This window comes from Acyrthosiphon pisum, chromosome A2, assembly GCF_005508785.2.
Source record: "Acyrthosiphon pisum isolate AL4f chromosome A2, pea_aphid_22Mar2018_4r6ur, whole genome shotgun sequence".
Classification (NCBI taxonomy): Eukaryota; Metazoa; Arthropoda; class Insecta; order Hemiptera; family Aphididae; genus Acyrthosiphon; species Acyrthosiphon pisum.
The window spans coordinates 57,509,472-57,534,239 of NC_042495.1; the positions used below are offsets into that span (position 1 = coordinate 57,509,472).

General features: G+C 28.5%; 4 protein-coding genes across 6 annotated transcripts in view; 2 read left to right on the forward strand and 2 right to left on the reverse strand.

The window, feature by feature from the left end:
• LOC100168794 (glycoprotein 3-alpha-L-fucosyltransferase A) overlaps positions 1-4,224 on the reverse strand; it is a 35,700-nt gene extending 31,476 nt beyond the window's left edge. The window contains exons 1-3 of one of the 3 annotated variants that reach the window (XM_029490852.1): positions 2,773-2,873; positions 2,564-2,711; positions 2,166-2,395 (exon numbers count right to left, since the gene is read on the reverse strand). In XM_029490852.1, coding sequence (XP_029346712.1) covers positions 2,166-2,349 — 184 coding nt within the window. In that variant the 5' untranslated portion in view covers positions 2,350-2,395; positions 2,564-2,711; positions 2,773-2,873. Of the gene's footprint in view, positions 1-2,165; positions 2,396-2,563; positions 2,874-3,976 lie in introns of those variants that run through there. The other 2 variants (XM_029490851.1, XM_029490853.1) reach the window with 2 other exon arrangements.
• A 724-nt stretch (positions 4,225-4,948) lies between these two features.
• Positions 4,949-11,442, forward strand: LOC100165937 (protein cereblon). The gene is made up of 10 exons (XM_001947651.5): positions 4,949-5,236; positions 6,267-6,337; positions 6,446-6,501; positions 8,020-8,219; positions 8,283-8,423; positions 9,775-9,891; positions 9,979-10,085; positions 10,334-10,485; positions 10,543-10,757; positions 10,820-11,442. Exons 1-10 carry the CDS (start codon positions 5,190-5,192, stop codon positions 11,019-11,021), a joined length of 1,308 nt encoding a protein of 435 aa, XP_001947686.1. The 5' UTR covers positions 4,949-5,189; the 3' UTR covers positions 11,022-11,442.
• A 1,638-nt stretch (positions 11,443-13,080) lies between these two features.
• Positions 13,081-24,768, reverse strand: part of LOC100167975 (lipase 3) — a 26,063-nt gene continuing 14,375 nt past the window's right edge. Inside the window, exons 6-8 of the mRNA XM_001947366.5 lie at positions 17,205-17,289; positions 15,206-15,348; positions 13,081-13,358 (exon numbers count right to left, since the gene is read on the reverse strand). Coding sequence (XP_001947401.1) covers positions 13,167-13,358; positions 15,206-15,348; positions 17,205-17,289 — 420 coding nt within the window. The 3' untranslated portion in view covers positions 13,081-13,166. The remainder of the gene's footprint in view (positions 13,359-15,205; positions 15,349-17,204; positions 17,290-24,768) is intronic.
• Positions 20,083-23,214, forward strand: LOC100161845 (senecionine N-oxygenase). Its single transcript, XM_001944172.4, has 7 exons — positions 20,083-20,712; positions 20,808-20,949; positions 21,035-21,156; positions 21,594-21,771; positions 21,835-21,985; positions 22,048-22,211; positions 22,293-23,214. The coding sequence occupies exons 1-7, from the start codon at positions 20,489-20,491 to the stop codon at positions 22,656-22,658; spliced, it is 1,347 nt and encodes a 448-aa protein (XP_001944207.1). The 5' UTR covers positions 20,083-20,488; the 3' UTR covers positions 22,659-23,214.

Genomic DNA, 24,768 nt, shown 5'->3' on the forward strand with positions numbered 1-24,768 from the left:
ATCTTGAATCGCAAAATACTTGTGCAAGCACCACTTTAAAATGCGAATTTAGGAAAATGCTTTTTAAGAGCATACTTCATGGTGGTACGAAGGTACCGTGAAAATGGCAAGCCTCAAGTTGCGCTCAGTTATCATTGAGTCGGTCAGGACTATTATATTATATTTATAATATTATAGTCATCCCATCCAGCGTTGCCCGTGAGATGCCCTTGTAGCAGTACCTATAGCAGTATATAATTGTCAGGTTGTATTATTACTATATTTTTCAGACCTCGCGAGGTGCTTACGTAAGTATATAATTTCTAACTCTAAAGTTACAAAGTTATACCAAGTTATTTTTCGTTATTATTATTATTTATTTATTTATTTATATTTACCGTTGATTTATCACACCCTCCATTAAATATTTTTAACACATTAATTTTGATGGTATTGACGAAATATAAAATATACAAGCCTAAAATCATATTCAATACAATATTAATTTTTGGAACCAATAATAACCATATAATAAACAAAAATATATTATTATTAATATTATTTCCATTATATTTCTATAAAAAATCTAAAATTTGTAATCAAAAAATCAAGGGCCGCCTATCGAGATAAAATATAGCCTATTCCTAGATCCTTGGGACGGTGTGGCTTTCTGATGGTACAACAGTTTTTAAAATCGGTCAAGTAGTTCCAGAGATTATCCCGAACAAGCAAAAAATATTTCTTCTTTTTATATTAGTATAGATTATTTATTAGATATGTTATTCCGAAGAAAAAATACGAATAAATTCAATTCCTTCTTTAAAACTATTTATGTATATTGTACATAGTCAAAAAAATCATCCACATGAACGCATATGTAACCTATAATATAATATAATATACGTTTAAGGAAGTTTTACAGCGAAAACGAAAGCACCTATCAACAAAAATTTGTCCCTTAAAATGTATTACAGTATTTTGTTGAAACTGTCTACTTTTACAAATCTTTTCATTTCATAACTTCCTGTCCCGTCAAGTGTTTCGCATGAATCATCGAGTAGATAGGTATATAAAATTATATATTATAAGGTATATATAATATAAGAATATTGTATGCAATAAACATTTTCACGGCAGTACACGATCTGTCACGTTTGTTATACACTCGCATACATTATAATTAGGTATATATTAATATATTATTAATTAATATACCTTATATACTAATAAACAAAGCCTGGTGGAATTTACCGAAGTGAACCCGAGTAACGCTGATCATGTTGTTCCACACTTCTGAGCATGTGCGTAGACCACACCAAATTGTGCATACTTAAAAACAAAAACCGCATAAATACGTATATTATCATATTATTATATTATAATTCATGAATATTTTCTAACTTACAAGTTACAAGAGAATTCAACGAATTATAAACTAAACTTGTATTAAGTATTTCTTTAAACTTGTCTAGTTTTTAATTTTAAACTTTGTGTTATAATATTGACTTATTGTAATAGGTAATACGTCACTGTAATGCAATTTTCCGTCACCGCATCACCCATTTTCACCCGCTATATATGCTCCATCTATTACTATAACCTATACACCTATCTAAACATCTAATATATTCTGTAGCGGAGGCCCCACTTAAATGTGTTTGGAAAATTAGCTGGACTCCCATACATGAAAAATTCCTAAATACGCCACTGGCACTATATAAGATACAAAATCTAATCAAGGAAGGATCAGGTAGGGCACTATAGCTACAGGTATGCTACGCCGCCATTTTGCGACTAATAATGTTATGTGAATTTGAATTTTTCCCCCTTTATTTTATCATTGATAAATGAGTCGCAAAATGGTGGCATATAGCATACCCATTATATGTAGAGCCTTAGATCGGGTAGGTGTTGATCAAATTACTAGAAATCCTAACATCTTTTTCATTCTCCAGATCCACCCATGGGAATACAAGGTGCTGTAGGGCAGAATTCTTTACAATTTCCCACAATATAATATTTTCATTGCATGCGCACTTACATAATATTTTATATTATAATATGTAAATACATAACATAAATATTTCAAAAAATATGTTATATCCTAATTGATAAGAGATAACAATTAACAATACTACAGGTTCGTAACACACATTACAACTACACAAATGTGATTCACAACTTACGAGAGCTAGATGGTAATAAATCATTATCGGACGGCAGAGCAGTGTTAAAAGCGGCCAGGAAACGGCCAAAACGCAAGACGGACACGATCGAAACGTAAACGCCGGCGATCACGGCAATCATTGCTATCGATTTATAACAGCTGTTACCGCGTCTTCGGAAAACTGTCGTATCACTCGTATCCATCGTCGTCAAACCGTTTAACCGTGTTCGGGCTGAACCGGTGAAAAATCTAAAATGAGATATTTGTAAGTAATATTATATTATATTACGTAGTATATAATATTATATAACGTAGATTAAGTAAAGTACTAAAGTATTGTATTATTAACTAATGTGTCGAATATTAATTATTAATAGAAATGTAGGATATATTATAGTATAATTTGTATATAGGTACCTATACTGACTGCGCTCGCCGGCTGTGTTCCTGTCGTTACAACGGTTTTTCGAAATCGGCGTACGTAAGTAACGATAATCGCCAATTAATAATTAAACAGGTTTGCAACAATAATTACGGTTTTACTAATTAAATGTTGACTACTTGACTGTAAAATACAATTCATTGTATTATATCATTAACAATGATTACCTATCAATATATCATACAATTTTTGGATTGGCGAGTAACCACAGAATACCATAATATTATAAACCGTTTGCATAGGCTATAATAACGTCTACAAACCGACAAACAAAATAGTGATAGAGTTCAGCGATTGTAATATTAAGAATTAAGATTAGAGATACTATAATAGCAGCTATCGTTCTGTGGTGGTGATATAGAACTGGTTCTTAATTTTTATCCCACCTACCTATCTATATACCTATAGGGTACAGATCATAGGTCATAGATAGTTGAGTACACAATTCAACATAATATAATTATAATTATACCATCTCAAATAGTGGTCGAGTAGTAGGTATAGCCGTATAGGGTCAGAGGTCTATGGCAGGTTGGGTGTCCAACCCGCGCCCTCAAGTCACAGCGGTCGATATTAATCACGATCTAAGATAGTACTGTCTTAAGAGGATGTCGGACGTTCGTTTTCTCTCTCTGGCCCTCGCGCAACATAGACAAAACGCATTTAAGCAAAATCATTTTTTGGGCGTAGCGCGCATGTAAGCACTGTAAGTACTGCTTACACTTGAAAAAAGGGAAAAATAAGTTAATATTAATGTTATTATAATAACAAATTACAATTCAAATTAAATCTTTGACTATTTTTTTTAGATTCTGAGCGGAGTGAGGGAGCTATTGTTTTTACAATGGTGTTTATTTTTTTTTATTTTTCTTTTTATATACTGTATACAAAATTTCTTCCAGAAGGAGTGTTTCGATTTCAACATATAGTACCTTATCTTTTAGCAAATTGGATCTAGATGGTACTTTAGAGAGGTCATTTTTCGATTTTCTCAATAGTTATTTAATGCCACTGGAAAAACCACCGAAAAATTACGAAAAAACGCTAAAAATGGGATTTTAATTTCTAACGCTTTGTTTATCATCATAGAAACGAATAAAAATTGTAATATTTTAATATTAGTTCAACTTGATTACCTACATGATAAAATAAATAATAACAATATAAAATATCCAGACTGAAAAACCGTCTCCGCTCAGAATCGTTTTTCTTATACAATGATATTATATCATTGAATTCAAATTTAATACAACCATTATACAATGACCCACTTGTAATCTACTGTACAGCAGAACGACATCCACTTACCTGCTTTTTTTAAGTTTCTATAATAATAAAAATAATAAATAATAATATGTTTAGAATATAAGATAACAATTTTAACGAACATAGCCATATTTTGGTCATCGTCAACGGCCGTTACGTATGATGGTGGAAAAACTGAAAATCCATTTTTATTTTATTAACATTGGTATTAACGCGCTGTGCCGTAGTGTAACATGTTCTGAAACTGCTTACGTGAGCTAATAGACACGGCTTACGTACAATGTCGTAGAGGGGGCTCGTATTTATATACAATTTGTAAGCACTTATGATTTTGCATACACCACAGTACCAACCGGTTTATTATTATTTGTATTACCGATAAGGCGATAATCGGCGGCTGTGTACATTTGTAGTTGACTGTAAAATTTTAAATTACCAATAAATTTCCAATACATTAGTTTTTCTGCTTACACTTTCTTAAAACCCACGCTACGCCACTGATTATTTCTATGCGTTTAAGTAATCTTAGAGTAAAGTCACCTATTACAAAAAAGATAGAGAATAATATTTTTGAGGGAATGACATATCGATTTTATATTTTAATATTACCTATTTGACTTTGTATTCGACTTTCAAAATTAATAAAAAAAATGATGTTTAAATTGTTTTGAGACAATATTTAGACAAATTGATATGTCATTCCCTCAAAAGTATTATTCTCTATCTTTTTTGTCATGGGTGACTTTACTCTAAGATTACTAAATCATAGACATGATATAGATGGACTGCGCGTTCCTCCCCCCTCGCCATCAATAAATTCAGCCATAATTTCATTTATTCTGTGATAATAACAAGACCTGAGAAGGTAAAATAGCATGGATAAAACATTTTTACTATTTTTATTCCAAGGCAACTCTCGTGGTAACTCAAGGTTTATAGATAATAGAGGTTGCCTCCATCGAGGTATATAAACTATAGTTTATATACCTCGATGGTTGCCTCACAAAGTTTATAGATAATATAATCTATTATCTATAGCCGTGGCGATAGCCAACCTGTATATCTTAAACCGTGATTATAATCATTGTTGTGGGTCGCCACAATATCTATTATAATATTACCTGTATTTATGTTGATTGTTGAGTGTTGACTGTTGTCTGTATTAAAATTTGATATTCTCGTTAACGATGTTTGGACCACTACGATTACGATAATATTATTATATTATTATTTTTACAACGAGGGATACTCAATAGGTACCTGTTAACGTTTTAATTAACCAGACGTCCGGACGCTGGTTCGCTGATTGTTAGCAAACAAGCGAACGTTCTCAACATGAACACCCCAATCAACTTTAACAACAACTCCGATGATGATGACGAGTAAATTTTTACCTATTTAATATTCATGGGTCTATTTTTCTGTTGTAAGAGTGCGTTTTATGGGTAACTAAACAAATTTTGTCTACTGTGCATTGCTAGTCATCCAAGTTATCGGCTCTGTGTATTTTTTTACTTAGAAGGTAGAATTACTCTTCTTCTGAATGCCTATGTAGTAGCACCTGGCGTGAGCGGTCTAAAGACTGCTTTTGTAGTTTGATGTTCAATTGTAATTATTATATTTTTAGTTTTAGTTTGGGGAAATTGAAATACATAGAAATAAATGAATACCTAAATTATACCTCTCATTAATCATGATTAGCCAGTTGCGTAATTGCGGCGGGGGAGCAAGCAGGGGCACTTCTCCCCCCCCAGAGATGTTTGTGGGGACAAAAGTATCATTTTGCCTCTCCAAATAATCCACTTTTAAAAAGTATTCTTAACTAGACTGTTAACATAATATTATAATATTAAAATATATTTTTCGTCAAATTACTTTATAAAAGTTTATATTTATTTTAGGTTTCTCTTGTTGAATAATATTATAGTGACGTATTGTCAGTGTTACGGTTATCGCAATAATTGCATTCATGACTATTATTATCCGTGATTTGTGAACATCGAAATATCTTGAAATCGCGATTATGACTATAGGAATGGCCAAATTGGAGATTCATTTTTTTGCCCCCCCCTAGATTTTTATCCAGTTTCGCCACTGAGATTAGCTTTGAATACTTAATAACTTAAATTGATTCTTGTCAACATTTAAAGTTTCATTGTTAGATACCTGTTATTTTATTTATTTTGTATGGCCACTTAACACCATATTATCAGTTTTTACAATTAACATTAATTTTGAAATTTAAACTAGATTCTGTAAATAATTGTACACTGTATAAAAGAATGATTAAGATTTCATATTATCGATTTATTTCTGGTTCTTTTTTAAGTGAGCCAGAATGGCCAAACTCTAAACATAACAACAAAAATTAATAAGTAATTGTATTGAATATCATTCAAATCTTTATTCTAGTCCTAACAGGCAAGTTGATTCAAATGCAATTGTTCAACGGCGTGTTCAAGATAGAAGGCATGTTATTATCCGTAAGTATAAAATAAATTTGTTCTGATATTTTTTAACATAAAATTACTGTTAACAGCATTTATACTTCTTGAAAATATAAATTAATCCATATTTCTAATGACATTTAGCACCAGAACTTCAATTAGAAACACACTATGACCGAAGTTTAACAGCAGCACATAAGGTGATTTAACTTTCATTGTCCATCAGTAAAAACTAAGCATTTTTTAAAAACAAATTATCTTATACAAAGCTTGATTTTATTGAATTCTAATTATACTAATAATACTTATATTATTAGCACAAAATTCTATCAAACAGTGCTCAAGAAGATATGATACACGCATGTGTTTTTTCCATCTTACAAGTACATACATAGCAAATGTTACGCTCAGTAGAACACTTGTAGTTAAAATTGTAAATTGTTTGTACATCTGAAAATACTCATAACTCGCTTTAAAATTAAAATATAATAAAAAGCCCACGGGGTTGCCAAAATAATAATCTTACCTTTAGATTTTATGTGAGGTCAATTCACTCTAATTTTTAAACTAACGGAGCTACACAGTACACGTGTTCTGCTGAGCGTACAACTTGCTATATTACGCACTTATAAGACGGAGGCAACACATGCCGCATCACATCCTCTTAATAAATTCAACAAATACAAATGTTAAATTGAATTCTGCTAATCATCATCTTAAAACAGCACGAGTATATATTTACACTATAGACCTTATACTAGTAGACGAAGCATATTAGGACGGTGGGGTTGGATAGTGCGGTCCTTAGCAATTTGTGTTACAGACTTACAGTGATATTTATATATATTATATACAGTTATACACATTTTATTGTATCATCTATTAAGTATTCATGCGCCATATATTTTGATAACACCCGAATAGCGTAAGTCACATCTGACCGCTAGAACTACATTCATACTCCGTGTACTAGTATAAGATCTATGATTCACACAGACCATATAATTTTGGAAATTGTGTAAAACATTTATTTTTCCTGATGAAATTGTACCTATATGGTCTGTGTCCAATATCAAATATAAATTCTAAAATACTTCATTTTATACCATTTTTTTCAGAGATTTTATATGCAGTCCAAACTCCTGATAAACTATTGATTTATTATTTTTACTCTCTATTTAATATTCTTTCTTATTATTAACACATTCACTATGTACTGTGTAAAACATAAATTTAGCATTCAACATCATTCACAAGTGATGAATGAATCTAATTATTATTATTTTTTGGATTCATGTACCTTGTTATTCAATGTAATATAACTTGGGTCATGTTACAATTGATGTACAATTGATGTTTCTTGTTAGTGTCTCCTATAAGTTTAATTTCCAATGTGTATTTAAGTCGTAAATACATACATTTTTCAGTCTTCAAGATTTTTTTTTAAAACCTAATTTTTCCAGTATAGGAACAAGTATATACTAACCTCCAATATTATATATTAAACGTGTTAATGTAAAAAACTTACCTACGGTGGAAATATATTTTAATTTAATGAGTAGCCATACATTTAAGTATTCTAATAAATAATTGTTTTAATCTGATACATCTGTAAGATTAAATCAATTGTTCACATATTAATGTAATTATACATATTGTATAATATTTTATAAAAATGTTCAGTTGAATATTTTTATAACTTATTGCGATTCTTTTAGTATTTGGGAGATGGGCTTCATGAAGCTACTGGACGCACAGTTTATGAAGAAGGCGTTGTTCATTCATTACCAATTATTTTTTTAAAGCTAAATTTGATGCCTGGACAAATTTTGCCTATTATAGCTCGTTCTTCAGATGTTAAACTAATATTGAAATATGCCATATTCCGTAATCGTTCATTTGGAGTTTGCTACAAACTGTAAAATATATATAATTAGTTATTCATTTATAAATAATAATACAAAATCTTTATTTTTATAAGTAATGAAAACAAGCGTACATTTGGAACAATTGCCGAGGTTTATGAACATTCTGTAGAAATAGAAACTTCTCAGTCATTTCAAATTAAAGCTATGGGCCATCAGCGGTTTGAAATTGTACAAGTCAATAAATTTCCTGAAAGGTAACTGATAATTTTAAATTATTTAAAAAAAACTTGATCGATTTTGTATATATTATGTATGTGTTTACAGACCACAAGGTATTATAAAATATAATGTAGAGATATAATAATATATTTTAATGGAGATATTTAAATAGTAGGTATAACAGATAAGAAAGTAAATAGTATTATTTACTCAGTTTAGTAAATACTAAAATTATGTTACCAGTAATGGCAATCATTACAGTTAACCTAAGATTATTATTCTTTATTAATTTAATAATTAAATTAAAATAATTTTGGGCCCATTGCCAAACAGTTTTAGGAGCCCATAAACATAATCAAAATATTGGGGAGCCACAAATAAATATATTTCAGAGATAAATTTTTTTTTTACTGTATAGGTATATTATATTTCATTATTTTCATAGTTTAAATACTTTTTTATAAAATGTAAATGTTTAAACAATGAACATAATATACAGAATAAATTATAAATATTATAGTATGAATGCGTTCATTATTCTAGGTAATATTCAAAAGTTAAGATCAAAAATTATATTATTTTGTTTTCATTTTTATTAATATTATGTACAGTAAAATTGTGTATAATTAATTAATATTGCAACAGACTCCCTACTCTTATTCTTATAAATGATTGCTTATAGAGATTAGGTATCAACTTTAAATGTTAATTTAAAAGTAAATATTATTATGAAGAAGTTAAAATAAATTATTATTATAAAAAACAGTTTTATAGCCAAATCTACAATACCTAGTAATAATGATTCAATCATAATTCACTGTAAATTTGTAATCAACAATATTCACCATACTCACTACTCGAGTATTCCTATAAATTCCATTTCCTTACCAATTATCTTCCTGTTAAAATAGATAATATTGTCGATGTTACGATAGCATAATAATAACATAATTATCAATTATCAATATATTATAGTGATATTTGGCAATATTAGCCTATAGGAAACTTAAATATATTTTATTCAAATATTTGGAGATAATTTATTTGGCGGTCGCACTCTCTCGTGGAACGGAGTATAGTTTAGTACATGATCCAGTCCAAAATGTTTTAGTTGCGAATCATTTAATTAATATACTGAAATTAATATAAATTAGAAAATAGACAATTGAGACTGTAATTTAATATTAATTGCTAATTTTCAATTAATTAATGATTTACAGATTATATAATTTATTATTAGTTTGGTCTAAAAAAAGAAAAATAGGGGACAGAGACTAAAAACGACTTGAACATAACTTCACTATAAAAAATCAATTGACTAATGCAAAATAGTTTAATTTTTACTCAGATTATTTATGTGATTTTAATTTATGTTTTTTTTTCTAGTCATGAACAATCACTTGCTTTGGCTAAAATCAAAATCATACCAGATATTACATTAACTCATCCGTATAATACATTGTGCTTACATCCAAAGAAACGTAATACAAGTCATGGTGAAATGTAATAAGTATATACAATATTTAATAAAATAGAAATAATTTAAAATTAATATATTAATATTTAGTATGCATATTATGTTTATGTTAGGTGCCGTAAAAGAGACATGTGGCAAACTCAGTGGCCAGATTGGGTTTATAAACAATTTGATGTTTATGAATTGGCATCTCGTCTTTCCAAAAAAGTTAAAATGTTGTGTAAGGCTAAATGTTTGAATAATTTTTTAATATGTTATGACAATATATTATAATTATAATATATAGTAGTGTTGTAACACTTATATTAAATTTTAAAATAATTATTTAATTATATTTAAAAAGCACACAATATGACTGAATCAAATTTCATGTAAATTACATTGAGGCTTGTTATGTACCATAAAAATATCTTTGATCAAATTTACAACTGACATTCAATCATTTTTGTGTATTATTATATTTTAAAGATAAAGATGTAAAAATCTTAGATGACCCGTGTTTGTTGTCATTCCAAGTGACAAGACTTGGTATATTCAGTCAAGAACAAGTAAGTGAGTTGCTTGGTATTGAATCAACAAACCTACGACTTCAATACGAACTACAATATTGGAATAAAATTGTAAGAAATGTTGGGAATTAAAGTAACAACAATGGCTTATCACTTTTTTTATTATAGCAATCAATGCAAAAATTCTTGTGTGCTCGATCTGGCTGTAGTGCTCCTGTGTGCAATATGAGTAGTGTGTTTCCAATGTCTCCTGAAGGACCACAGGGTACTTATTGTAACTCTTGGGGGAAAATCCATGAAATGATAACTGTAACTGAACTGGACGATGATTTAGACGTGATATCAGTCGGGAGTCCGTCAACTGAATGCTGCTGGTTCCCCGGGTATATTAAAACATTTTTTTTTTTTTTATTAGTCATTACTGTAGTAATTAATTTCTCTGCAGATATAAATGGACAATAATTTTGTGCCCGAATTGTCAAAGCCATTTGGGCTGGAGTTATTTGGCTGATGAAAATTTGACGCTAACGCCAAGACTATTCTATGGATTATCTGTACGCGCCATAACATCCATTAAAGACTACTTAGTGCCAGACAGAGAAAGACTTGAGGAAATCAATGATGGAGAAATGTTAGTAACATTTTAAGAAATATTTTAAATTTTCTTTATTCTCATTAAAATTATTTCATACAAGTACAAAGTATGTAAATGAGCCATAAATATATATCATGTTTGCTGCTATACATACAATTAAAAATATAATTCAAGAACGTTTAGTTTGTAAAAGTAAAATGTAGTTAAAGTTTTTACTTATTTATTGAATCTTATGAAGTTATGAAGTTTTAAATTATTATTTTATTATTTATTTCATTATTATCATTTTTATATACTCAATGATATTAATAAAAAAAAAATACTTTTGAAAACTAATAAAATTAAGATTTTTATTATAACTAATATTATTTATCCATTAAACATTTTTATTGCCTTAATATATTTTTTAATTACTTTTGTATGACAGTATTTCCTATAAAAATTATTAAAATATACCTATTGATAATACAGAATCCATTCTACTGTCTACTTATGTCCAAACAAAAGTGCATTCCAAAACCAAACATTAACAAAATTTAAGCATTCCAAAATATTGGTCTAAGGAAGTTAACAAATGCTCCTCCCTACGTCTCAAATTTTTTTTTACGTTCAAACCTAAAACTAAAAACAATAAGTGATAAATCTAAATATTTCTATAAAAGATTCCACAACCGCCTAAATACTCCTTTGAGAAACCCTTTATCAAAAATTTGACCTCCGCTAGAATACTTGGTAATCCCCCAACACGCCTAAAGCACAAATGGTGTCGTGATTTATTATAAAAAAATATTATATAAAACAAAAATGGTTAAGTAAATAATAATTAAGTAACTATAGGAAGTGTCTTCAATGGGTGGCTCCTTTCATCAAAATAATTGTCACCTGTCGGCTGTCATATTTGTTACTCCTAGCCTATATACTTATTGTATCTAATGATACAGACTGTATATTGGTTGCAAAAAAAAATTTAAAAAAAACATACTGTGTTACTAAACTTAGTAGAATTACTTTAATAGCAATAATATCAAAAAATATACAAACAGGTTCATTTTCCTCCATAAATAAGATACTATTTTCTTTCAAAAATTATTTTGGACAAATTAATAACTATGTAAATTTTCTTCAAAATATTAAAATATTTAGCCAATATTTTGCCGGCACCAATATTTTAGTATTGTGTAGGAACTGATTATGGTGAGGTAACAGTCAATAACATTGTAACATCATAAATTTGATTAAGCCTAATTAAAATACGTGCATACGTTTTTCATATTGTGCAGTATACCAGTCATCATTCGACACTCATCACTGATTATCATTATTAGATCTAGATCAGTGGTGCTCAACCTTTTTTGGCTCACGGCATACGTTTATACATCACAAGTTTTCACGGCACACTCACGCACTTATAACCATAACAACTTTAAAAACTTCGCTGAAAACACTGTTTTCAATATTTAATAACATTTCTCGCGGCACACCGGTCGAGAACCACTGATCTAGATGATTCTTATAATGACATTATGAAATACCTATTACCAAGAGACCTGTGTGAAACAAACTCGCAAATGTTCGATACCTGTTATATTTCACTTTATTTTTAGTAGTGAACTGTACGTCGACTATAAAGTGACTATATCCTGTGTCTTATAGTTATTATATAGATATTATATATTAAAAATGACTATAAACAAGCTATCCCATATCTGTTTGAAAATATGTAGCTATGTCATGTGTTATTTACACATACTAAAATATTATTTATTTATTTATTATTTAAAATAATGTATCTACCTACATGGCCACATTATATTTTGATTCCGACAGCTCATCTGTGATTATCTTAAGGATTAAAGAATATTTTTAGTTACTTGATGGTATTAGGTATGAATCCCCCCCCCCCCAAAAAAAAAAAAAAGAAAAAGAAAAAAATCACTCAAAGCCCCCTCAAAAAATAATAGTATACCATTCTTAAAAGTATGTAACTATAAGTTATAATTTTAAAAAAAAATGTGTTGGGGCTTGAGCCCCCCTAAAATGTTTTCCTATTTGCGCCACTGTATGAATCAAATCATAATTTATGAGATTATTAAAATAAATGATGTACTATATTACTATAAATTAACTTTGGTTTAATTCAATAAAAATACAATGATTGTACAAAAATAATACCTAAAAACTGTACAAAATATTTTCATTAATAATAATAATAACCGTATTGTTGATGGATCGGGGCAATTCTAAATTGTCTGGCTATATTAATAACCGAATCAAAAACTAGTGTTTTAGCATTTGAATTAAATGCATAATCTATATGACCGAATTTATTATGAGGAATCATTATTGTTTGGTAGACGTTTGGCAGAACCGAGATCAGCTTGTGTATAGTCTAAAAACAGAACAACAAAACAATAAGTTTTAATTGGTAGTTTAATTTACACTTAAACCATTGATTAAATGTACTTGAAGCAAGGATTTCAATAACCGAATTAAATTTGTTATTCTAACAAGTATTTAGGTAGGTACTTGTGCTCTAATGTAATATTATTGTAGTTTATTATGAGATTAGGATTATTATTTACTATCTATGAAAGTCATTATAGCGTTGAGTTTTTCAATTTATGATTCGATATGCAACAATGGGTAGGGGGAAAAATTTAAAATAGCCCACGGAAAAAAAGCCCAGAAATATAAATATAAATGTGAACACATGTATACTGTACTCCTAATTAGTAATTACCATATACCTATGGGCTATAACCAAATATAATAATATATTATAATGAAAATAATAATTAATTGTTAATTGTATAAAATATAGATTGTAAATCTAACAAAAATATAAATATGAACACAATACTGGGTGATTCTTTTATCATAGAACACTCATTATTTCAAAAAGTATAAATTTTTTTGAAAATATTTTTTTATATAGTTTCTAGTCGCTTATAACATTTTTCTTAAAAAATTATATTTTTAAATATTTTTTATCCTTATAATTTTTTAAGTTTTTTACTTTTTTGAATAACAACATTGGGTTTTAATTTTATTTTCCAAAGCAGAATATTTTTCTTAATATTTTGATACATGAAAATCAAATTTGGGGCGAGTAGTTTAGGAGTTATAAATATTCAAAGTTTAGATGAGCGGAGAAGTGGACAAACATTTTGCGGGGTAATCTCGTACCACTCCACTCCACACACACACAAATATAATTTTTTAAGAAAAACGTTGTTTTATAAGCGACTTGAAACTATGTAAAAAAATATTTTCAAAAAAATTTATACTTTTTGAAATAATGAGTGTTCTATGATAAAAGAATCACCCAGTATGATATATTGTGTTATAAGTTATAAGTAAAAAAACATAAGTCTTAGGTATATACATACTACTATAACAGATAATAATCATAAATAATAAAAACTACCTAGTAAAATATAATTGTTAATTCTATAAGAGGCCAATATAGGTAATTTTATAAAAGAAAATCTTAAAATTTAAAATATAAATAATTATATATCTGAATATGACTTATACTCATACATATATAACTATTGAAAAATTTAGGTATGTATAAACCTAAGGCTTATGTTTTTTGACTCATAACTTTTAACACAATAAATCATGACGTATACAAAATATTGTGTTCATATTTATATTTTTATTTGATTTACAATCTATACTTTATACAATTAACAATTAATTATTATTTTCATTATAATATATTATAATATATAATATATTATTATATTTTGTTATAGGTATATGGTAATTACTAATTAGATCATTAGGAGTAGAGTATACATATGTTCACATTCACATTTGTATTTCTGGGCTTTTTTTCCGCGATTCACAATAATGAGGTAAGTACCCATTGAATGAGACATCACATCGGTGATAATACAAATATGCATCATATTTTAATTTCGACTGTTATTGAGTTATTTAAGTTATTCCTGACCAAACTAACGACTGCCGTGTATTTGAAATTTTGAACATTGTTTATACATTTTATTATTGTCCTGTATTGTTTTGTTTACGCTTTAGATATTATTGATTTTAGATTTTATTTAGGTATGTACCTACCAGGGCGCAAAAACTTATAAAGAAGCTTATTTTTTTTTAATAACTTACGGCTAAGTCATTCAATTTCAATCCAAGAGCATTTAAGCTAGTCACCACAAAATGATAGTATTTAAAAATTATAAATGTTAATAAAGATTAATGGATACTTACACCACTGTCTACGACCCTGTCGTTCTTGCTGTAGTACAATACAACGGGTGACGTGACTTTCCGTAGATCGTATTCTGGTGGTTTGGGTCGACCATATTTTTGCAAATTCTTATTATGTCCCAAATCGTAATGTTGAAATTTATCTGTGAAATCACAATGATCTAAAGTTAATACCACGACTATTATACCGTATGTATAAGTAGTTAAAAATGAATGATTAAGTCTCGTGATGATTATACCAGAATCCCCACAATTAGTAGTTTCGAACATAATAATATATTAATACAATACCTAAGTAATATTATATTACATTGCATTCAACATACTACGAGAATATTACAATTTAATTTTCTGTTATAACTAATAGTGAGAACATTGTACGTGGTTTCGTGTAGACACTTTATAGATACCGGTTCATACATGTTTCGAGAAGGGTGTTATATATTTTTTAATTTTAATTATCTACAGCAGGGGTCTCCTACCTTTTTGTATGGTGGGCCAAATTTGAGATAGGGCCAACATTTTTAGAGGGATAGGTTGTTTGAGTAGATTTATTTAGAAAAATGAATAAAACTTTTTTTATTTCATATCGAGTTTTTCAAATAATTAGTAAGTGTTACTTAGTATATAGAGGTATAAATGACTATTATATGATGTTACGAACAACACCAAAAGAAAATACCTAATATAATAAATATATTATATTCAAAACATCAATTAGTTTGGCGGGCCGTAGCTTGAAGACCCCTCCTGATCTGCAGTATTTTACATTTTTACAGTAGAAATTTATTCTGTAGTAGAAATCAATCATATATAATAAAACCAGTATATCTATCTGATTATAACTGCATTATATTGATTTGGACTAGGGTTATGGTTTATTATACGGGTTTAAATGTTTAATGAAATATATAAAATGTCCTTGCATAATACTTCTGTTTATTTGATTATAAGTTGCAGGTCCTTTGAACGGCATTGGTGTATGACGTAAGTACCTACTCAAACAAGAGTGCCATTTAAATTTATTTTAAAAACAAACAGAATTTTTTTTGAACTCAAGTCCGGCAAATATGACCATTAGCTGTTTTCGGAGTTATGACTTATGAATTAGGTTGGTAAGGTTAGTACAGTTAGGTGTTGTTACGGTATGTAAGCAAACACTTGTATCTGTGGCAAGGTTTTTACTACTACGAACCCGGGTGGTCACCCATCCGGGAACTAGTAGCAGCGGGCGTTACTTACTCTCAGTCGCATTGCGCGACTGGTAGCAGCCAACGCGACAAGCCAAGCCATAAACCGAATTTATGTAGGTACTTACTACTTACTTAGTATAATAAATACGGTTACTTAGAAGTTGGGAGTTGAGGTATACATAATAATATATACTTATAATATTTAAATGGAAATTATGAAAAAAATTTTACCAAGTTGCAAAAAAAACAGGTTCTTAAAATTCCAGTGGGAATTTGATGTGGGAATCAATCAAAATTAAATTTACTCCATGTTGGTCCTTTAAACTTTTTATTTTATTTTTGAAACTTCACCAATAATATTTACCCTAGACACAGACACACGCCCACACAGGACGCAGGTGTCTTGTGTCTATCTTGGGGTCGTAAAACAGTATTATTATTATATAAAATCTAATTTTCCGCTAGGTATATCTAATCATTGCAGTATGTACTGCAGTAAGACAACAAATGAAGGTCTAATGATTTAGGTACTGTAGGCGATTCAAGTATAAAACGTACTTATTTTAAATGAAGAATGTAAAAACTAGGTTGGTAACTTTATTTTGTGGAGAAAATATTTGAATGTTGATACTAACAATTAAATGTCATAGGTTCGCAGTTAGGTATGGCACGAAAAACCAAATCTATTTTTGCTCTAAATTTTTCCTAAGCTGCTATATAGTTTACCTGCAGTTTAACGGTAAATTAGCGAAAAATATAAGTGAATAATACATAATAGGATTATCATATTATTATAATATACTTACTGGCTTTGATCATTTGAAGTAAATGGTCTATACTGTTCAACGATACGCCCGCCCTCGAGTAAGTCAATTTAAAATCCAGGTCCATCTGAAATTACATAAAACCATAAAGTAATGTATAAAATGAAAATGGCCGGTATGGCAGTATATGCCGCACTAATAAAGGAGAATAAGTTACCTACTCGTCTTTCTAACTATAGTTACCTACCGCAATAAATTCTATATCAAATCGGTTGCATACTAGCATGTTTTATGTACCTATTACCAACCTAATAATGTAATATGCATAGTTATATGCTACGGCTATACTATGGAATCTATAGTATACCCTATAGTGTAGGTATCCTAGGGTGCTGTGAACTTTATTTAAGGTTCCGCGAAATTATTTGAAATATATAGGGCTGTAAATATATAGATGCCTCCGGATTTTTAGAAAATGACTAAGGATGCCGTGAGTCAAAAAAGTTTGAGAACCTCTGCAGATGATACATTTAAGTGTTTATAAACAAAGTGTATACACTCAATACTTATTTCAAAAAGTTAAAACTTTTTAAAAATATTATTTTAATATAATTTAATGAAGTTTTTTACTTTTGAATGTCAACATACATAGATTCTGAGTGAAACGATGAATGTATGGATTTTACAATGATGTGTGTTTTTTTTTTTTTTTCTTAGTATCTGTCATCACCTTTTAGGACAGTAGAAGTGCTTCGATTTTCTTCAACAGTATCTTTTTTGATAGGAAAGTGAATCTAGTTGGTACAATTGGGGGGGGGGGGGGGGGCAAAAGTAAAATTTTTCCAGTAGTTTTCAAAAGCGCCGTGAAAAACAAAAGAAAAATTAAGAAAAAACGGGAATTTTTACGCAAAACCTGTTTTCGAGAAAATTGATTTTGGTTTTTGGTGTAACTTTAAAACGAATGACTGTGGATACATGAAATTTTCACTGGTTGTTTATATTTCCATTTTCTATACACGATAACATTTTCAAAATATTTTGATTTGTTTTGAGCTGTTTACGGACAATTTCAGTTTCCAATTTAATTAGTTTTTTTTTCTATGAATGTCAATAAAATTTTATTTGTTAAGTAAAAATACTTGAAAATTTAATACAAGGCTCCTACTATATAGTTACAATGATATTTAAAAAATATTAAAAATACATAGTCACAGTTTTTTTTAATTAGCATTTAAAGTTCGAAAATTGACAAAATATGGAAAAATCACGAAAATTACCTAATTATGTTGAGTTTATAATTCGTAAAAATTTATCTTTTTAGAATTAAGATTTTAAAATGTAATACAAGATGAAGTGTAAAAAATTAATACAAGGCTCCTGATACATTGTTACAATAGCAGTTGAAAAATATTAAAAATACATAGGCACAATTTTTTTTTATAAGCATTTGAAGTGAAAATTTTGACAAAATTTATCAAATTTAAAATTGAATAATTATTTTGTAGTTAAAAATTTATAAAATGTTCAACTTTTATATCTAAGGATTGAAAATTTAAAATAAGATTCCACGTAAATATTTAATTCTGTAGCCAAAAATTCTAAGAAATACATAAGCAGTTTATTTTTATAGTAATTTTAAGTTCAAATTTGGACGAAATTACATATCAAAAAACCTGGAATAACTATTTTAGTTATTTTGTTGTGATTGTAATGATTGTATACCTAATATTATTTGTGGGTACTTGAAATTTCTAAAGTATACTATTATATATCTATGATAGTACCACGGTTTGTTGTTAATGTATAACGCGTTACCTGATGGATATTGTGATATGATTAATTTGGAATTTATTATTAATAGGTACCTAATATAGGTCAATTTTTTTTTAATACTATAGATAAGTATACCTATAATAGGTATGTCTAATACCTAGACTGACAAACCGTCTCCGCTCAGAATCGTTTTTCTTATACAGTGATATTATATCATTGAATTCAAATTTAATACTATCCATTATACAGTGACCCACTTGTAATCTACTGTACAGCAGAGCGACATCCACTTACCCACCTTTTTACAATTACAATTTTACACAAATAAATTTTACTCAGGTAGGTACCTATATTTCTTGCACTGAATACTCAAACGAAACCCAACATTGAAACTATTAGATAAATATTAATAACGCTTTCCTGTACAATTTACCATTTTTTATATAGGTAGTTTTATATAGCCCTATTGTACTGACAGAATTAGCACTAACACCATAGCCCACATGAAATGCTTGGTTTAGGCCACAGACCTATAAACTTAGTTAATAGGTTATAGGTCTATGGTCTAGGGCAGAAAAATAAGTTTTGGAAGGTATTCGACGAAAAACGCGTATTATCGTAGGTGAAGATTGATTGCACAGAATAGCTTTATATTAAGATATTAATAGAACGTTCAATGTTTTGATACCTAAATCATTGTAAGTCTGTTTTCGAAAATAAAGCTCCTACAAAAATTGCTGCCCGGGGAAATTGCCCACCTCCTAAAGTCCTAAACACGAATTAAGATATACCTATTTAGGTATATCTAATTCGTGGTCCTAAATACGACACTAAACGTGCTTAGATAATAATAGAAACTTGAATTTGCCGTGATAACAATAATAATAATATTACCGTCGGGCGTTGAGGCGTAGAAATGTACTATGTAAAATAGTATTTAGAAACACACTATACTACAACTATAGAATGTACTATATAGAATGAATATTATTATTATGTAGGCAAGTTATATATAGTTAAGTATATAGGTGGAATAACAATTAAAAACCAGTTATATCACCACCACCACCACCACCACCATCACCACCACCTTCATCACCGCCATTCACAATCACAGAACTATAATTGCTATTATCTCAAATCTCAATTTTTAATAATATTATTATCACAATCACAATCACCGAGTTTTGTCTTCTGTGTTATTATATTTTGTTATTACTTTTTTATAATAATAATTTTTATTTGTCAATATTGTCGAGTTGTCGCGCAACATTGCGTATTAGCTTGTTTAAGTTTAATTCAACTTAATCAATACTCAATTTATTATACTCAAGTGGATAAAATTGATAAAAATCTCATCGTGGGATTTACAATTCTCAACTCTACTTTCGAGTGGCAATTCTCGTTTCATTGGGTTATTTAAATCTAACTTTCGCTGCCCGTGCACGTCGGACGCATATCCATTACTCCTCCCATACCCTATATTTGATTTCCGATTCGGTGTTTTGGAACATATTAATAAAAAAAAAAAACATTAGGTACTGTAAATTATAATGTCTCCGTGTACTGAAGAAGCGAACAAAAAGACCATCGGCATCATTGGTTGTGGGGCATCTGGTTTGGCGGCTTTGAAAAATTTTGCAGCCAATGATTCGTTGTTCAAATGCGTAGCGTTTGAGCAGACAGCCAGCATTGGAGGTACATGGGTGTACACAGACGATGTCGACCGAGACCAATACGGCTTACCAGTTCACTCCAGCATGTACAAAAGCCTGAGGTATATAAGTTAATTAATATTATAAGTAATTGTTTGTTAGGAATCTAACTCGTCATATTATGTACATACGTTTCAACATGTTTCCATACTATTAGGTCAAACTTGCCAAAAGAAATTATGGAGCTAAGTGGATTTCCACACACAGGTGTTGGGGATGCTTGCTACTTTCCAGCTGCATACATACAGAAATATCTGAATGATTTCACTGACCATTTTAATTTAAGACCACATATTAAGGCAAGTCAAATAATACTGTCTGAAATAAAAAAAAAATATTATATTTATTCCACGTTAATATTATTAGGTATATTTTTATGTATAGTTTCATCATCATGTAGAAAAAGTAAGACCTATCAATAATAGTCAATGGGAATTAAATGTTATAAATTTACTACAACAAACTAAAGAAACTTTTATCTTTGATGCATTGGTGATATGTGTTGGGTAAGTGATATCTGACATACCTAATGGTTTTTCAATCTTTTTAATTAATACCTATGATTAATATTTTTAAAATTTTTTAAAGATTTTAATTTTATGTAAGGATAAAAGGGTTAACCCTGTATGAAAGGGTTAACCAATATATTATTATTTTGTAAACTTTATAGTATATACCTACTTGGCTACTTCTCTATACTATTGTTCATTCATTTAAAATTATTGGTTATAATTTAATTTTATGACTATACAGTGCTAATTATAATATATAATATGTTTTGTATTGAATTTCTGTTATATATTTTTTATACCAAATCAAAGTTTATTTTATTTAAAAATAAATAAATAAGTTTTTGCAAAAATGTCAATAGTTTGTAAAATATATTCTATTATATATTTATACTGTGAAGTGATTTACCTACTTAAACATGTTCATATTCTAGTAATTATAGCAATCCCGCTATTCCAGATGTTAAGGGTTCCAACATATTCAGTGGGAAAATCATGCATAGTCATAGCTATCGAGATGCAGATTCATTTAAAGGAAACTCGGTGTTGGTTATAGGCTGTGGTGCATCTGGCCTAGATATATCATTTGGCGCATCAAAAGTAGCGGACAAGGTAACCTTTAAATTCATATTTAAGATCACCTATTATTTATTAATAATTTAACCATAATTTCAGGTTTTCTTGAGTCATCATCATCCTAGACTATTGAATTTGAAAATTCCATCTAATTATTTCCATAAAACCGATGTTAAGGAAATTGTTGAAGATGGTGTTATTTTTCAAGATGGCTCTTATGAAAAAATTGACACTATAGTATACTGTACAGGTAGGTTAAAGCTTTAAAAGTATTTATTTTATCCCATGTTATTGATTGATTTTGTTTTCTAGGATACACCTATAAATATCCATTTTTAAGTAGTGAATGTGGAATAAAAGTTGAAGACAATGTTATTAAAAATCTATTTAAACATATGATTAATATTGAATATCCAACAATGGGATTTATTGGTGTACCTAGAAACACTACAGGATTTTACTTATTTGATCTTCAGGTAATTTAAAATATTTTTTATTATATGAGTAATTTAAAAATACATATTTTTATGTAATATTTAATAATATACTATTTTCAGTCCAGGATTTTTAAAAAGATTTTAGAAGGTGGTGTGAAAATGCCTAGTAAAGAAGAAATGCTTCAAGATACCTATAAAGAAATTGAGGATAGATTGGCTAGTGGTCAGAGATTAAAGGATCTTCATGCGTTGGGTAAAACTAAGTGGGCCATGGAGTATTACACTTCAGTTTCAAAATTTGCCGGTGTAGAACACCCTCCACCAGTGTTATTACAAATATATTTCGATGGTATTGGAAGGCTTTCAGAAGATTTTTTGAACTTTAGAGGTGATAAATATCAAATTATTGATAGAGAACATTATAAGGTACAATATTTTGACCAAAATGAATCGATTATTAAAAAACAAATTTTGTATTCTATTTAAAACAATTAATATTTAAAATTATATTTTGTTAAATTTTTTTCAGAGTTTTAATTTGTTACATTGATTTTTTTTATAAATGTTATTGTATAAATATATAGTTTTATATAGTAGTCTATATATGAATAGAAATATATTTCAAGTATCATGCTATTTATAAGGGTCTTGTAACCTGGTAAAATATTTAAAGAAAACTGTGATTGTCTATTATTTTGTGTTAATTTAAAGTAAATATAATGTTATCTACTAAGTACCAACTAATAGATATCAACTAAAAGTTATAACCATTTAAAAATTAGTTATAATTAATCCGTTGATAAAACATTATTGATTTTATAAAATATGTATCCCACGTTAACTAAGAATATATTGTCATAGTTATATATTTTTTATATTATTGTTATTAAAATGTTCTTGTAATGTTAATACAATTTTAAAAATTTGTACCTATTTAAATACTATTTCAAAGTAATTTAAAAGTGGTCCCATATTTGTAGCATTATTAGAGATTGCATAAATGCCAAATGATATAAATACAAATACCTAAATCAGTAAAAAATCCCATATTGTTTGATTTATTATATTAATTGTTTTAAGTGTCGGCATATATTGTAACATACAAATTTTGGTATATGTATAAATGCAAAAAAGATTGACCCCAAAAAGTTATTCATTTTTATTGAAAATTATAACAAAAGTTTATAGTTTTAGGAAAAGTTTACTTAAGTAGATCTGAAGCAGCTCTTACTAATTTGAAATCTAGAGAAAAACTGATAGACCCAAATGAACATTTTCATAATATTATATCAGCAATAGAAAATTCCTTCTCAAGGTATTGTACTCTATGCCTAGTGTATTTCAAAATACAATTGATGATTTTTTAGAAAATAATTTGCTTTTTACTTACATTTTCATGTGATGGACATAAAAATGAAATACTAATGTTTATTCTCAGGTATTGCATTCCAACAAAGATGAGGCAGTTTTAAAAAATGAAAAAAAAAACGAAAACAAAATAAATTTGAAAAAGAAAACATTTGCTAAATTAGTCATTACTTAAATAATATACTAATATATTATATAACTTTAATCCTTGCTTATATAAATTTATCATATTATTGTTGTTGGTTTTAGATTCGGAGCGGAGCGAGGAACCTAGTTGTTTTATAATGGTGTTTATTTAATTTTTTTTTTTTATCCTGTATACAAAATTTCTACCAGAAGGTGTGCTTCGATTTCAACATATTATAGTACATTATCTTTTAGAAAATTGGATCAAGATGGTACTTAAGGGATCGATTTTCTCAATAGTTATTTAATGCCACTGGAAAAACCACCGACAAATTACGAAAAACTGCTAAAAATAGGATTTTAATTTCTAACGCTTTGCTTATCACCATAGAAATAAATAAAAAATTATAATATTATAATACTAATTCAACTTACTTGATATAATAAATAACAACAATATAAAATATCCTGACTGACAAACCATCTACGCTCAGAATCATTTTTATTATACAATGATATTATATCATTGTCCATTGAATTCAAGTTAAACACAAATACACAATCCATTATACATTGACCCACTTGTAACCTACTGTACATCGGAGCGACATCCACTTACCCACTTTTTTTTTATTACCTATTTATCTTAGTTAAGTTAATATGCACCAATAACAAAAAGTTAAAAGTTAATTTAACCATAGGTTAACTCAGTTAAGTTAAAAGTTAATACACACTTTTTGTTAACTTTTTATTAAGTTAAAAAAAAGTTAATTTGCTTATACAACGTTATCGTGCTTAATTTTTTTCCAACCCTAAGCTAAATTATAGACTTAATTGTTAATACTTTATACCAGGGGTGTTCAACCTTTTGTGATGACTGGGCCACATCACATGGGTAGAAGTTGTTGTGGGCTACATACTTTTTAATAATAATACATATACATTCAAATTGAACAATTAAAATATATTCTGTATTACAACAATACATTTTTTTTTATAATTTTACTATATGGAATAATATGCAGAAACATTTTTGTTGATAAATGACACAGAATATTGATATCGGAGCCAATAAAGATAAAACACTAATAAAGTTTACCTT